At 36.1% G+C, this 16,172-nt stretch overlaps 1 protein-coding gene across 1 annotated transcript in view; it reads right to left on the bottom strand.

The window, feature by feature from the left end:
• Positions 1–16,172, bottom strand: part of TANC2 (tetratricopeptide repeat, ankyrin repeat and coiled-coil containing 2) — a 340,845-nt gene that overhangs the window by 237,657 nt on the left and 87,016 nt on the right. Inside the window, 1 exon segment of the mRNA XM_049778821.1 lies at positions 5,170–5,352. Coding sequence (XP_049634778.1) covers positions 5,170–5,352 — 183 coding nt within the window.

Here is a 16,172-nt window from a genome sequence, read left to right as displayed (position 1 = left end):
GATAAAGTACATACTTTGCTAATAAATCCTATACCTCTGATGGCGAACCTGTGGCACGAGAAGGCCTTGCAGCTGGCATGCGGGGAGGAGCCTGCAATTAAGGTATGCGGCGCTGCAGGAGGAGTGTGCCAGTGTCTGCTTTGCAGCTCACCTGGCAACAGGGCCGGACTGGCCACTGGGAGGACCGGGCATTGTGTGGCAGTTTGGGCACTGAGGCTCAAAAAGGTTAGCCATCACTGCCCTATACTATCTCCCAAGCCTCCCAAATAAATTCTTTATTTAATAATGTATGATGCTGTTTAGAGATCAATACACACAAACCTACCAAATTCTCCCTTAACTAAAATTTAGTAGGGTTACTCTATGTCCTCTTGTTTACTATGCCTCATCATTGATCTAGCATTCTTATAATAAGAATCTTGCTAAGTCAATTGAGGGGAAAACCCCCCATTGCTGGAAGTTTATTTGTAGTTTTCCATCTAATACAACTCTCCTACCAACTATGCTCTATGGCTATAAATTCTGAGATCTCATCACTGTACTTGAAACTGAGCTCAGTTCTATATTGAGGTCTCTTTTCCCCTGTAGCAATAGTTCTAAACAAAAACCTAATGTTTACTACTTTATCTAATACCCAGTTCTGATTTTTCTTTAACACTAGTGACTCATGATAATGAAAAATGATGTAAGCTGAATTAAGTAATACCCCCCACAAATATTCTTTGCTCTTGGTTTTGAAGACTATAGGGAAAACCTCTCCAGGGCCAAAAAATAGAAACAAAGGTTCCTTTTCCTATCACCAAGTAAACCTGGGAGTTTAAAACATCAAAATCTTTACCCTATAAAACTAGGGAAATGGAGGAGCTAGAGAGTGTGGAAGGTAAGGTGTTTGCCTTGCACATAGCTGACTAGCAACACATGTGGTCCACTGAACCCTACCTGGGCTCAGAGAAGCTGTATATCAAAAGGAAGGATAAACACACACACACACACACACACACACACACACACACACACACACAAAACCTAGAGAAACAGAATCAGAAAGAATAGTCAAACAGGACTCAGACCTAGTTTAATACTTTTATTTCAAAAAAATTAGTCTTCATATACACCTCTAATTTAGCATTTAACATATTTAATATACTATATCAGTGTAGAAATTAGAATACCAAAAATCAACCATATTTTAAATAAAAAAATCCACAAAATACAAACATTATAGAAGGATAATATAATGACCTTTCCTGAAGTTGGAAGTTACATGGTACAGTATTATTCTATACACAATGAAATATATCACAACGTGTAGGCTAATACTCTAAACTTTTTAGATATCCAACTTAACTTTTCAACAATTCTCTCAAGATTATACAAAATTTTGAGCTGGAGAAATAGCAGCTCAAGGACTGAGGACATGCTGGGCATGTAGGAGGTTCTACTGTGCACGGCTCCCTGAAGAGCACTTCCAACAATTCCAAAGTGTAGAACCAGAGTAGCACCCCAACACAGAGCCAGATATAGCTTTGAAGACTGTCAGGTGTGGCCTCAAAACAAAAAAAGATAATGCGCTTTCCTTTTTCAGAGGGAAAAATGAGAAGATTAACATTAATTTGTTACTTTATACTAGATTTTGCTTAATAATTTTCCCACCAAAAAACCCTATATTTTTCAATAATAAAACTTCTACAGCAATCCTGTATTTTGTAAATTTTTCCTAATAAATTTCATAACAAATATTTTGAATGCAGTAATCACTGCCAGAATATCTCAGTAACAAGTTAATGTTCTCATTTTATCTATGATGAAAAGAATATTTTGGCCACAGCTGACATCTAAAATAATTGAGCTGCAGCATGAGATTGATAATTGTTGAGTTATTAACTATACAGACTGGACTGACATGCAGTCAATCCAATTACATTCTAAATTGCAAATGAATTATAAATCATGACAAAAAGATTTTTTCCCAGAAACTACGTAATAATCCATTGGTATCAGTAGTCAAAGGTTACCAATCAGAAAAACAGAAAAAAATGAAGGGTAATTAAATAATAAAAGGTCACTTTCTAAAGATTCCAAACTCACTTAACACAACTGATGGAATTCTACTCAACAAAATATCTTTAAATGTTAATAATAAAATGTAGTTAACACGTATAAGTTACCCTATGTCAGACACTCTCTTAGGATCTTTACACAAATCAGTGTTTTACGCTCCAAATTATACTTGGAGCTGATCTTTTTGTTCACTGATCCATACCTGTGTGAAATATCTAGATATTAATATAATATGAGCACAAAGGTTATATAACCACCTGTCCACCATCCAGTCTCTCTGAATTCAACATTTTTAATTTAATTACCAGCATTCCTAATTACTCTAAAACCAAAAGAGCTTATCTATTGAGTTATTCAGTGAAAAATACAGCAGAATAATGATCCAACTATTTTGATTATAGCAAATACAGAATTACATATCTGTAAAGTGAGAAAGGAAAAAAAGATTTTTTTGGCCATAACTATTTTGCCCACACTCACTCAGTATGGTCAGTAATATAAATACAAGAACTATAAGGGAAGTTGAATGGAAATAACTATTAAGTGTAGTTCTAATAGCTGAACCAAATCTAACATTCTACTAAGAATCATTCCATAGAGGATATTTTCTCACAGTTAGCTTTATCCATGCAGCTAACATTATTTTCACTTATGACAAAAGATAAATTGGAAAGGAAATTAATAAATAATTTCCTTATTTTTACTTTATATTCCAAAATAATTTAATTCCAGGTTAATAAAAACTTATGGGGGTAGCGGTAGGGGTATTGGGGTGATGCCTGGCAGTGCTCAGGGACTATATGCAGTGCTAAGGACCAAACGGTAAACCAGAAAGTTCTCTCTTCCCTTAAAAATGTTTTATTACATATCATAGTATTTCAGGGATATAGCTTAACAACTATTTGTCTATAGGATTTATTGCACACACCACCAAGTTTCAAGTATTATCCTCTGCTTCACCTGGCAGAAAACTGGCCTCAGAAAAAATTTCACTGCAACCTCTTTTAGGAAAGAAATTCATTTTTACTCAGAAATTAACTTTCAAATTCTGAGATTCCTAACAATTTCTTCAAAATAAATAAAACTATTTTATGGGCCAGAGTACAGGTGATAAGGGAACCTGCCTTGTACCTGGCTGACACAGTTTCCATCCCAGTATTCCCTATGGTCCCTGAAGCCTTGCCCTGCAGGACCAACCTCTGAGTGTAGAGCCAGGAGTAAGTCATGAACATCCCTGTGTATGACCCCAAAACAAAATAATTAAATAAATCAAACTTTCTTTTCTTTGGGAGGGGGTCACACCCGGTAGCACGCAGGGTTTACTCCTGGCTCTATGCTCAGAAATCGCTCCTGGCAGGCACAGGGGGACCATATGGGATGCCAGGATTCAAACCACCATCCTTCTGCATGCAAGGCAAACACCCTACCTCCATGCTATCTCTCCAGCTCCCAATCAAATTTTCTTAAAGAATATATATACTTTTAACATCACACAGTTAAATCAATTTATGTAGAAAGAACTATACTGCTTCCTTTATTATTGCTGTTTTCCTGTATAACCTCTATGAAGTCAGGCATGTTCCTCACTTTGTTATTGACTAAATTTTATCTTTTAATAAAAGTGGCTACTTAAATTGAAATTTTACTTAGGATAGCAAATGGAATAGTAAATCTCAAGCAATTCAGCTCACATTATGAATCAACATTTCTTGCTATTTTTGTCAATGTGGGTGGTAAAATGAGGTGTATAATTTGATAGACATTTGATCTGGTGACTGGTATTTTAGTGATTAACATCAAGAAAGAGAGGAGGAATTTGTAGGCAATGAAATTTTACTTAAGCCCAATCTCAGAAAATGTATATTATTGTTAGTGATTAAAAGAGACTAAGTGTTTTCATCATTATTGGACTATTTTGCCAATTCTGTCTCTACTGACCAAAGAATCAAACTTAACTATTTGAAGATGCCAAAAAACACATACCATAAAAAAGACATGATATTTATGGCTTGTACACTTTGTACACTGAGGACTCTTAATGAAAGTTATAGTTATGGAAATTTCATTGATGAATAAAAATAGACTAGTCCTCTCTTAACCAATCAATGCTAACCCACCAGAAATAGTCAATATATTTTTTAGAAGTTTCTTCCTTCCAGACATTCATAACCTGTCAACTACAGTCAATTTACTGACACTGGATATCTAAATAGTTTTTTTTAAAGTAGCAAATGACCCAGGCTTATATATTCTTGTACATAAATATCACTAGACATATTAAAAATTGTTTACAAAAACAACTTAAAACAAAGTTAATCTAATAAAGAAAAGTTCAGTGATAGCTTAAGTGATAGTAAAGCAGGTAGGGTGCTTGCTTTGTACATCATGGTCACCATGGTTTGATTCCTGGCACCCCACAGGACCCCTTGAGCTCACCAAGAGTGATCCCTAATTGTGGAGACAGGAGTAAGTCCTGAGTACTGCCAGGTGTGACTCAAAAATGCAATGAAAAAAAGAAAATTTCACAAATAATAACTTCATTGAATTGGGCAATATATAAAATTATATTAAGACTAATATAATTTTAATTAATTAAAATTAATGCAATTCACAATTTATGAATTAAGAATTAACATTAATAGCCCAAAAACCATGTAGATATTTACAGTGGGGAGGAAACTATATTAGTTGTCAAAATCAAGTATGAAATATACAAATTGGGATTTCAAATAAAATATCACCTTTGTTAAACTATCAAATTCTTACTATCTTAAAATTACAATATTTCCATTTGTTAGTAAGACATGCACAAGTTGATGAATGAAATCTGAACAACGGCATATTCTGGCAAAACTGGAAATTTCCTGTAATCCTAGAAAAATGTGTCTACACAGATGTATCATTTAGAAAATGAATATATGAAAATGTCAAAATGAGTACAATTCTAATTTTCTAAAATCAGAAAATAATCCAATTTCCAACAGTTTTGTAAATTAAAAAGGTAAAGAAGGAAAATCCTACACACAAACATATCTGATATAATTTTTTTTTAAAAAGTCATACTCTCAAGTTCCCTCTTAAACATACTCAACTTAGGAAAGTTCTTACCAGTTAACTTCTTGGCAGGTTGGAGCCGAACACTGATAGACTGATGTGTGAGTAAGGGGGAGGACGGAAGAGAGCGGGACATGCCCTCCATAATCCGAATGTGCTGCATACCTTCACTCACTGGTAGTGGTGGGACGGCATAGTCTGGCTCAAAAGCACAGTCGCTTTCTGTGGAGATGCCACCTATTAGAAGGGGGTGGAACAAAAGGACTGGTAAGAAAAGATTCTTCTGTCTCCATCAAAAGTTATTCTCTGGATATACACTGTCACAAAATGGCTTACATTGCTGCTGATTTTCATTTTGAAAAGCCAAGTATTGTTAACAAATTTATCCATCCATTTGGATACATTCTAGGTACTTCATTCCAATTATAGTACAAGGAATGTGAACTTAAATAAAATCGAGTTTCCTCCTTAGGAGAAGCTCACAATTTCATGAACAATACATTGAAAGAAAAGAATTCCAGTACAATGTATAATAAGAGTTACAATTATAGCAATGGTCTTCAATGTCTTACGCTAAGAACATGAAGCCAATATTCACCTGCATGAAAATTAATGAAAATTAAATAGCTATTGCTAACAAAGTCCCAGTATCTGTTTCTTAATCCGCATCCTCAAGACAATATTGAGTATAGTAAAGCAGGGTAGGGCAACTGCTTTGCATGAGGCTGACCAGAACAAAAGAAAAAACACCAAAAAAAAAAAAAAACTGGGTAGGACTGACATTATTATAGTGGGATCTTTTTTTTTTTGGGGGGGGGGTCACAATCGGCGGTGCTCAGGGGTTACTCCTGGCTGTCTACTCAGAAATAGCTCCTGGCAGGCACAGGGAACCATATGGGACACCGGGATTCGAACCAAACACCTTTGGTCCTGGATCAGCTGCTTGCAAGGCAAACGCTGCTGTGCTATCTCTCCGGGCCCTTATAGCGGGATCTTTGATAATCTGCTTCAACCAATTTTAAAAGAAGTTAAGATATAGGCTGATTATTTCCTCATATGCATTTTTCTTGTAATGACAGATTATATATTTCAGAATCTTTCCTGATGATGAAAAATAAGGCTAGAATTTTCAGTTAGTAGCATCCAAAAGGATAAGAAACTATATGACAGTTTTATAGATCTGAGGGAAGAAATATTACAATACAGAGAGAACCAATGAGTTAGAGGAAAATGTTTATACTTTAGCATTTTCGTATCTGGAAGTCCAAAAAGCTATCTTCTGGGATTATGAACTAAAATTAGACTGCCTTTAAAAGATTAGTGTTCAGCTTCAAATGTCTACCATGACAATAAATCAAGGCAACCTTGAATAGCAAATGCCTGCCAAAAACAAACATAAATCTTCTTAGAGGAAGACATTATCATAATAGATCTCAAAATATTTCCCAATTTCTCATGTATAATAATAGATAACCCTTAGTAGCAAAAAAGAATGAAAAAAGGAAATCAGAAAAACTTTGAGAAAGTCTCACAATAGATAGATTATGTAATAAAACACAGTACTTAAAGTATTATGTTTAACATGAAAGAATAAACTATTTACAAAAAATTTGTAGAGCATTTGCCTAGCATGCAGCCAACCGAGATTGATTTCCCGCACCACAAAGAGTCCCCCAAGCACCACCAAGAGTGATCTCTGAGTGCGGAGCCAGGAGGAAGTCCTGAGCACTGCCACCTGTACCCACTGAACCCCAAAAAATTTAAATTAAGAAGGTGAAAGGTCATTTAAAGCACTCTGAAAAAATTTCAAATAAATGGGAAGGTAACCTATGTTTATAGAAGAGTATGGTTAAAATATCCATACTATCCAGTACTGTATATAGACAATGCAATCTGCACGAAAATTTTATGGCATTTTGAAAAGATATATAAAATACCCCAAATCCAAATGGAACTACAAAAGATCCTGAAAACTGTAACAATCTTGAGTAAGAGGAACAAAGGCAGAGGCATTCTGGTTTTAAATTTTATTACAAATTTATAGTAATAAAAATTTTGGTAAAGCATAAAATCTGACACATGGCCAGAGTTAACAGAGCCAGGATTAAGTCCTGTGCTCAGTTAGATATGGGCCAGAGACCAAAAGGAAAAAACAAATTAGAAAACTCCTATAAGAAAACTAATGGAAAAGCTCCATAAAATTAGTTTTTGGTGGTGGTATGTATGTGTGCTTTTTTTTTTTCCATTTTTTATCTTTATTTAAACACCGTGATTACAAACATGATTATAGTTGTATGATTACAGTCATGTAAAGAACACCCCCTTTCACCAGTGCAACATTCCCACCACCAATTTCCCAGATCTCCCTCCTCCCCACCCCCCTACACCTGTACTCGAGACAGGCTTTCTACTTCCCTCATTCATTCACATTGTTATGATAGTTTTCAGTGTAGTTATTTCTGCACTCATCACTCTATGTGGTGAGCTTCATGTCCTGAGCTGTACCTACCAGCCCTCATCTTAACTTGACGCCAAAAGCATAAGAAATGAGAAAAAATAAGCACATAAAAAACACAGACCATATCAAACCAAAAGGTTCTGCATGCAAAGAAAAATATAAAATGAAAAGGCAACCTAAAGAATGGGGAAAATATTTTAAGTCATATACTTATTAATAAAGAGTTTATATCTTCAAATAGTGAAATATATATATTTTTTAATTTTGGTTTTTGGATCATACCCACAAGCTCTCAGGGGTTACTCCTGACTCTATGCTCAGAAATTGCTCCTGGCAGGCTTGGGGGACTATATGGGATGCTGGGATTTGAACCAACATCCTTTTGCATGCAAGGCAAACGCCTTACCTCAATGCTATCTCTCCGGCCCCAAATATACTTTTATAATTTCAATTTTTAAGTTGAGGTTTTCTAGCTTACAATAGTATTAAGTTATATATTTGAAGTACTATTATACCAATCCTTCTACCCAGGTGTCACAGTCCCTCCACCATTGTCCCACAGCTCATTCCCCATCCCACCCATCACCAGACTCCAGTTCTATTAATTATGTTTCAGGATTTGTTTCCACTAAGATTATCTAATACCTTTCTTTTTGGGGGGTGGGGTGTTATATCCCTGACTCTGCACTCAGGGATCACTCCTGATGTGACCATATGGAGTTCTGGGGATGAAATTCCACCAGTTGTTTGCAAGGCAAGTTCTTTACCCACCATTGTTATCTCTCTGGGCCACCTAATCCCTTTCTTTGATTCTTTATATCCTATATAGGACAGCATAATCATCCAATATTTGTCTGAAGTCCAATCTTGAACTTGAAATGCCTATATTTTCCTCAATGGACTTGGGTCGAATTTCAGGTCTGATTTCAAGGTCTTTGATCCACTTTGAATTGAATTCTGCACGGGAGAATGGAGATATGAATCCAGATTTTTTTTTAATGTGCTTATCCAGTTTTCCCAGCAACATTTGCTGAAGAGGCGATCTTTACTTCACTTAATACACTCAGCTCCTTTAGCAATAATTAGTTGAGCATAGTTCTGGGGATTTATCTTTGGATACTTAACTCTTAGCCATTGGTGAAAGAGTCTATCATTATTCCAGTATCATACTATTTCGATTACATTCTTCCTTTCCTCCAATTTGACATGGTTGAAACATTACTAGTAAAGTGTAAAATGAGTTTCTTTTAATGGTTAACATTTAAGAAGAAAGGGCATTTTGACAATATTGATACTTCCATTTAATGAACATGGGGTATTTTTCCATTTCTTTAGGTCTCCTATCTCTTTTATAAGTGACATATAGTTTTTATGTTATAGGTTCTTATATCTTTTGTTGGTTCCTTATACTTGTTTTGTAAACTATGTTGAATGAAGTAGGTTCTTTGATATCTTTCTCTTCATTATTTTCATACAAACATGTGATTAACATTTGTGTGTTGACTTTATGTATTAGTTTCTTGTCTCTAGGAGCTTTTTGGTAGACTCTTTAGGTTACACTATATATATTACCATGCCATCTGCCAACAGTGATAAGATTTCTTTTTCAATCTAGATCCCTTTGACTTATTTTTCTTGCCTTACTGCTATTGCTAGAACTTCTAATATTATACTGAATAAAAGCAGTGATAGTAGATATTTTGGCCTGTACCTTATCTCAGAGGGAATGTTTTTACTTTTTAACAATTGAGAATAATACTGTTTTTGGGTTTGATAGAGATAGTATTACTATCTTGAGGAAGATTCCTTAAAACCCTACTTGAGGGCTTTGATCTTGTCAAAAGATTTCTTTGTCTCAACTGATGTTATCTTTCCATTCATTGAAGTGGTGTATTAAGCTAAATGATTTACTTATGCTGAACCATTTTTGCATCTCTGGAATGAGTCCCACTTAATTATATGATTTTTTATATGCTTTTGAATTTGACTTGCTAAGATTTTGCTGAGGATTTTTGCATCAATGTTAATTGGAGAGACTGGTCTAAAATCATCTCTTCTTTATATCTTTCAATTTCAATTCAATGTATTCTTTAACATTTTGCATCAGTTTTAAGTTTATTGAATTTCTCTTCCAGAGTCGCCTTCATTCCCTCCACCAACATGAACTCTGATTTCATCCTAAAACGGTGCTAAAGTTTTTGATGAGCCTGTGGACTACCTTAGACTTCTGTCAATTTGCTTTAGATGGTAATTCCTTCAAGTTCTGAATACTGACAGCTTTTGTAGCCAAAGCTGTGTTGGTATGGCTAGGGATAGGGCTGTCCCAGCATGTAAGTCAAGATGAATGAATAGGGAAGATCAATGGACCGCTACAGACTTGCAGTCAAATATGTGGGTCAGTCAGCCGAAGTCCACACAAGATCCAAGGGTTGGAGAAATTAGGACTCGGCAGTGTAAAGAAGAGGTATATGCAGTGTATGGTTTAAAAGGTGCAGTCATCAGGGTGTGCTAATTCTGTCCAGAGATCCCATGGTTTCCCAGCAAGTGTATGAAGGTATGAGGCTGGTGGACAATGGCAGCCTATCAACCACACAGTTACAATAAAGGAGAAGAGGGCATTCTGAAATGGCTCCAGGACTAGGATTATGGATCCTTCACTTCTGCGCATCTGTAATTTGGGGGACATGGCACTGAGGTAGGGGAGAGATGGGAGCCAGGGCACACACTGATCTGTGCACTTCTTCCAGCAGCAGGCACTCATCTGTGAGTTTGGAGATATGGTGCTGGGCTGGGAGGGTAGTTCTCAGCCATTCTGGCAGGTCTAAACTGGCAGAAGGAGTGCCTGCCAAGCTGTGTGCCTCTCTGAAGACAAACTTTAACGCTAATACCAGAACATGAATATTCATAACAGCATTGTTCATAGCAGCCAAAAGGTAGAAATAACAACTGTCTCAGGGCAAAGAGATAGTAATAGCATGTAGGATACCTACTTTGCTCACAGCTAACCCTCCCCCAAGCACCACCAGGAGTGTGATTCCTGAACACAGAGCCAGGAGCAAACTCTGATCACTATTGGGTATTGTCCACAAACCAAAAAGCAAGCACACACACACACACACACACACACACACACACACACTTCAAGTTTTATTAAAAAATGAAAATTATTCAAATGTAATACCTATGCAGTTATTCAGCAATAATAATAAAGACCTCGGTTAATTGTATAATATTAACCTTGAAAACATTATGGTAAATAAAAAAAGCCAGATACAAGGTCAAGGAAATGGCTCAAAGGGCTAGAGCATATGCTTTGCATGCAGGGGCTTCATGCAGGGTTCTGGCACCACAGAGCCATCTCAGCACTGCAAGTAATAACCCCTGGATTATCCACTGAGCACTTCAAGATGTGGTCCTGAACAAAATATACCAGATATAAAAAGGCCACATTTTACAATTCCATTTATAAGAATAGTCCAGAATATGCAAATTTTTAATAATATCTTTATTTAAGCACCATGATTACAAACATGTTTGAGGTTGGGTTTCATTCATAAAAAGAACAAACCCCCCCCCTTACCAATGCAACATTCCCACCACTAATGCCTCACCCCCATCCTCCTCCTCTTCCACCCTCTGCGTGTATTCCAGACAGGGATTCCACTTTTCTCACTCACTACCACTGTCATGATAGTTGTTTGTGTAGTTAGTTCTCTAAATTCATAGAAAAGGTAGACAAGTATTCCAAGCTCTAAATGGGAGGTGACCGCTTAATAAGTACAAGATTTCTGAAATTGGAGAAATAGCTCAAAGGGTTGGAGTGCATGCATTGCATGCAGGTGATCCAGTTCAACCCCTAGCACTGTATGACTTCAGAGCTGTGCTGGAGATGATGTTCCCAGAACCTTAATGACAACAGCTCCTAGACATGTTAGGATATAGTCCAACCCCCGACAAAAAGAGTAAGATTTCTTTTGGAGGTTTGTTGTATATCATTACAAATGCACTAAAGGTTTCTGAATGCTTTAAAACGATGGATATCCTTTTTTTTTTTTTTTTTTTTTTTTGGTTTTTGGTTTTTGGGTCACACCCAGCTGCGCTCAGGGGTTCCTCCTGGCTCTACACTCAGAAATCGCTCCTGGCAGGCTCAGGGGACCATATGGGACGCTGGGATTCGAACCACCAATCTTCTGCATGTGAGGCAAAGGCTTTACCTCCATGCTACGATGGATATTCTTTAATTAAAAATTATGTACTTATTTACAAGCTACTCACCTTTGGGGGGGGGTCATACCTGGCGGCACTCAGGGGTTACTACTGGCTCTGTGCTCAGAGATCGCTCCTGGCAGGCTTGGGGGACATATGAGATGACGGGATTTGAACCAGGTTTGTCCTGTGTTGACTGTGTGCAAGGCAAATGCCTTACTGCTGTGCTATCGCTCCGGCCCCTCACTTATCTATTTTAATTAGGCACCTAAAAAACAGTTTATTTATTCCTAACGCATCCCTTCGGTAACAAATTAATGACCAGTTCCTCAGATTATCAACCTAAAACAAATTCTCCCCATTTCTTCTATTACTACCTTAGTTTAAATTAATGTTTCTCAATCTTTTTTGACTGTGGCTGACTTCTGACCTTGCTTTCTTCCTGTGGCCTTCAATACTATCATGCTGTGATCCTCCATTTATGCAGTTTTTCACCTGTGCTCCTTTCCAAAATGGTCATATGGCACATGGCCCCAGCTGAGAAATCCTATTCTAGATAACTATTATCTTTCTCCCAAATGTCTATTAGTCAAAATATAGAATTTATTCTTTATTCTTGAATTCATAAAATTTACCAGGATAGGTCTTAACAACTTCTTCCTTCTCATCAGTGTACAGGTCTTCCCCTTTTACTAATGTTTATTCTTCTAACATTTTTCCTCCCTTGATACTTAATCAGATAAATACTATATCTATTAAAGTTATTTTCAAGTCTCTTTTCCTCATAATAGATATATTTAAGCTTTCATCAAAAAACTTGAGACTGATTTATATTATAATATTTTACAGGCTTACAAATAGGTATTCCATTAGTGTAATTCCCTAGCTAAAGAATCCTTTTGTAAGAAATTAACAATCTATATTTTAAAAGCAATATACCTATAAAAATGATTTGTTTTAGTGAAGCACCTCCTTTCACTAGAGGTATTCCCATATTAAAATTTAGCTGATAATTTTAGAATCTGATAATACTCCTTATGGAATAATCTGGAATAATGAGTCCGCTCTGGATGCCCTAGTTTACTTTTCTGCTTAAAAATATTTTTTCTGTCCTATAAATTGTGCCAGAACTCATTGTAACTATAGAGAAACAACTAAAATTATGTTTAAAACAAAGAAAAGTATTGGTAAACATTTACAGAATTTGATTATAGTGGTCAGTTTTCCTAGGGTAACAAGCAAATTCATATCTTTATGACCATGAGTATACAGAAGGACTGTAGGCCCACTGATCTAGATGGGCTAGAAGTTCAAAACTTCTCTAATGTACCCTCAGTATTGAGGCTAGTCAATTAAAATCAAATACACACACAAAAATAAGCAGAGTAGAAAACAAAAAATAGAGAAAAACAAGACAAGGGCAATAGATAGAATAAAATTATAAATTATAGTAACTATATAGTATATATATTATAGTAAATATATATACATCAATGTACCTTGCTAATATCAACCAAGAGATAAAAAGAGTAACTATTATTAATTTCTGAAAGATGATAAGAACAAGGAAATTATCAGGGATAAAGAGGAGCCTGAGATCAACTCATTAGTCAAATCATGCTAGGTACATCATTCTCAGAGCTGAAAATTCTGTGGCCTTCTGAGAATGGAGTCAGACAGACTCCCCTCCATTCTGCATAGGGCCAGAAGCCCCACAGCTGACCTCCTCTGACATTTAGTGGGTCCAGCTCTACAGCTCCTAGAATGTGTAACACCTACCAATTTCATAACAAGTATAATGGGAAAGTTACATAAAAACCAACCAAGCTCAATGAGCAAAAATAATAACACAGAAGGCTCGATCAGCACCATCCAGTTCAGTAAATTTTCAGTGACTTTAGTAACACACCATTAGGAGATAAAACAATTATCACAAATTGACTTTTGATCTATTTTTTGAAAATTCTACTTGCTATTCATATTCCAGCAAGAAATACGTTTTGTGGCAGCTAAGGGGAGAGGTTTGGGAGGTGAGTAGGAAACTGAGGTCAGTGGTGGGAAGGACATTCTGAAGATGAAATTGGTTTTAAAACACTGAAACAACTGAATTTTAACAACTTTGTAAATCAGTGTTTAAATTTGAAAAAAAATAAAGAGGATCCTGATATAAAGATAAAAGGCTCAAAGAGAGAGCACTGAGTTGGAGAGTGTGCCTTGAACACAGCCCACCCAAGTTGTATCGCTGGCACCATACATAGTCTCCAAGCCCCATTAAAAGTAATCCCTGAGCACAGATCCAGGATTAAGCTCTGATCACTGCCCCGATCCTATCTCTCCGGCCCTGTTTATGATTTTTTAAAGGAATTCTTGGTAAAATAGGAATAAAGGACAATTCCTTTAACTTTACAAAGAAATCTATTATATATATAGCTAGCACTATATTTAATGGAGAGAAACCTGAAACTTTCCTGCTAAGATTAGAATCAAGACAATGATACTTCTTCTCATACTGTTATTCATACTAGAAGTCGTATATAATGCTGTAAAAGCATTAAAAATAATAAAGAGCTTATATATTTGGAAACCAGAAGAAAAACAAATTTTTCACAAATGTCATGATCATCTAAGTGAAAATCCAAAAGCAGCAACAAATATTCTGAGAATTGGTAATTATAGAAATTTTAGATATAAGATTAACATCAATAGTTAGAAACACCAATACTTTCCTAATACCATGAATAAACAACTAGAATTTGCCATTAAAAAAAAACAATACCGCTAAAATTTGCTTCCTCAAAATAAAGTATTTAGATATACAGATTCCAAGAAAATGTATGGGTATCCAGAAACTGATTCTTAAGTTTATAAGAAGAGATAAAGACCCAAGAAAAAGAAATGATGATGAAGGACTTGTAGTATTAAACTTTCTATAAAGCTGTTTTGTACCTGTAAAAGAACAGCAAATAACACAAAATAATCATTTTATCCACATATATATTTATTGATTGATTTTTTTGACTTAACTTTATTTTGGTGTAGATATTGAAGTTGATGTCTCCAATTTTATTTGATCTTTCTCTTTCTTTTTGCACTCCAGCATGGTTTGATTTCAGGTCTGAGACTATTGTGTGGTGCTTGTCTTTATTGCTGTAGTGCTCACTGGATATTTAATTTGATGTTTCTTTCTGTATTGTTGTAGTGTTTCAATTACCTTTTTCCTGTCCTCTCTCAAACTGAGGTTGAAAGTCTCTAGAAGGACTCTGCCAATTTTCAGCTTATTTGATTTTTTTTTTTACCCCATTCTATTGCTTTTCTTTCCTTCAAACAAAACCACGTAACTCAAACTATCTAGCTCTGCCTCTCAAATAGAGGGGGAAACAAGGGTACCAGGACCAAACAGAAATATGATCACTAATAGTAAGCTAAACAAAGAGGGGACCACCTACTCTAGCACCTCGTGGGATGATGGTGGGGGATATGGGTTGCAGGAAGGGAACCGGTGTGGGGAAGGACAAATTTGGTGATGAGTATTCCCCTGATTCAATGTTAATATGTACCTAAAATACTACTGTGAAAGATATATAAGCCAATATGATCAAAATAAAAATTAAAAAAAAAAAAGAACAGATAAGGTTGAGGAGATGGATCAAAGAGTTAGTGCACTTGAGCAGAACAGTCCCTAATGATGTATATGGTTGTCCTCTTACTAAGATTCAGAAAGGTCAAAAACATATAGAACTGGGGCCTGAGCGGTGGCGCAGCAGTAAGGTGTTTGCCTTGCTGGCACTAGCCCAGGATGGACCTCGGTTTAATCCCAGGTGTCCCATATGGTTCCCCAAACCAGGAGCAATTTCTGAGTGCATAGCCAAGAGTAACCCCTGGCCACAAGGTGTGGCCAAAAACAAAAACAAGAACAAAAAATATCAAACAAAAAAAACCCCAAAAACATATAGAACTAATCATCACAACTGACTTATTGAATCACTCTTTAATAATTTTATTTACCACTTCTTACGGTTTTATTGGGCCAATTAATATAAATTTTATATGTGTGCCAATGGGTTGAGAGGTGGGGATACTGGTGGAGGGAAGGGGATATTGATAGTAGAATTGAGTGTTGGAACACTGTATGCCTGAAACAACTCTATTATAAACAACTCCCAATCATGATGTTTCAAAAACATTCCTTAAAAAAAAAAAAAAGAGCGAGTGCATATGCTTTGCCTGTGGGAAGCTCAGGTTCCATCTATGGCACAACCTGCCAGGAGTTGTCTGAGCACTGCCACATATTGCCTGAAAACAAAAACAAAACAAAATAGAAGAATAGTAAAAAGATAAAAAGAACAGAACAGGGGCCGGAGAGATAGCATGGAGGTAAGGCGTTTGCCTTTCA

The sequence above is a fragment of the Suncus etruscus genome, chromosome 1, assembly GCF_024139225.1.
Source record: "Suncus etruscus isolate mSunEtr1 chromosome 1, mSunEtr1.pri.cur, whole genome shotgun sequence".
Taxonomy (NCBI): Eukaryota; Metazoa; Chordata; class Mammalia; order Eulipotyphla; family Soricidae; genus Suncus; species Suncus etruscus.
Note: the sequence above shows the minus strand (reverse complement) of the source record. Positions and strands in the feature narration are given on the sequence as shown.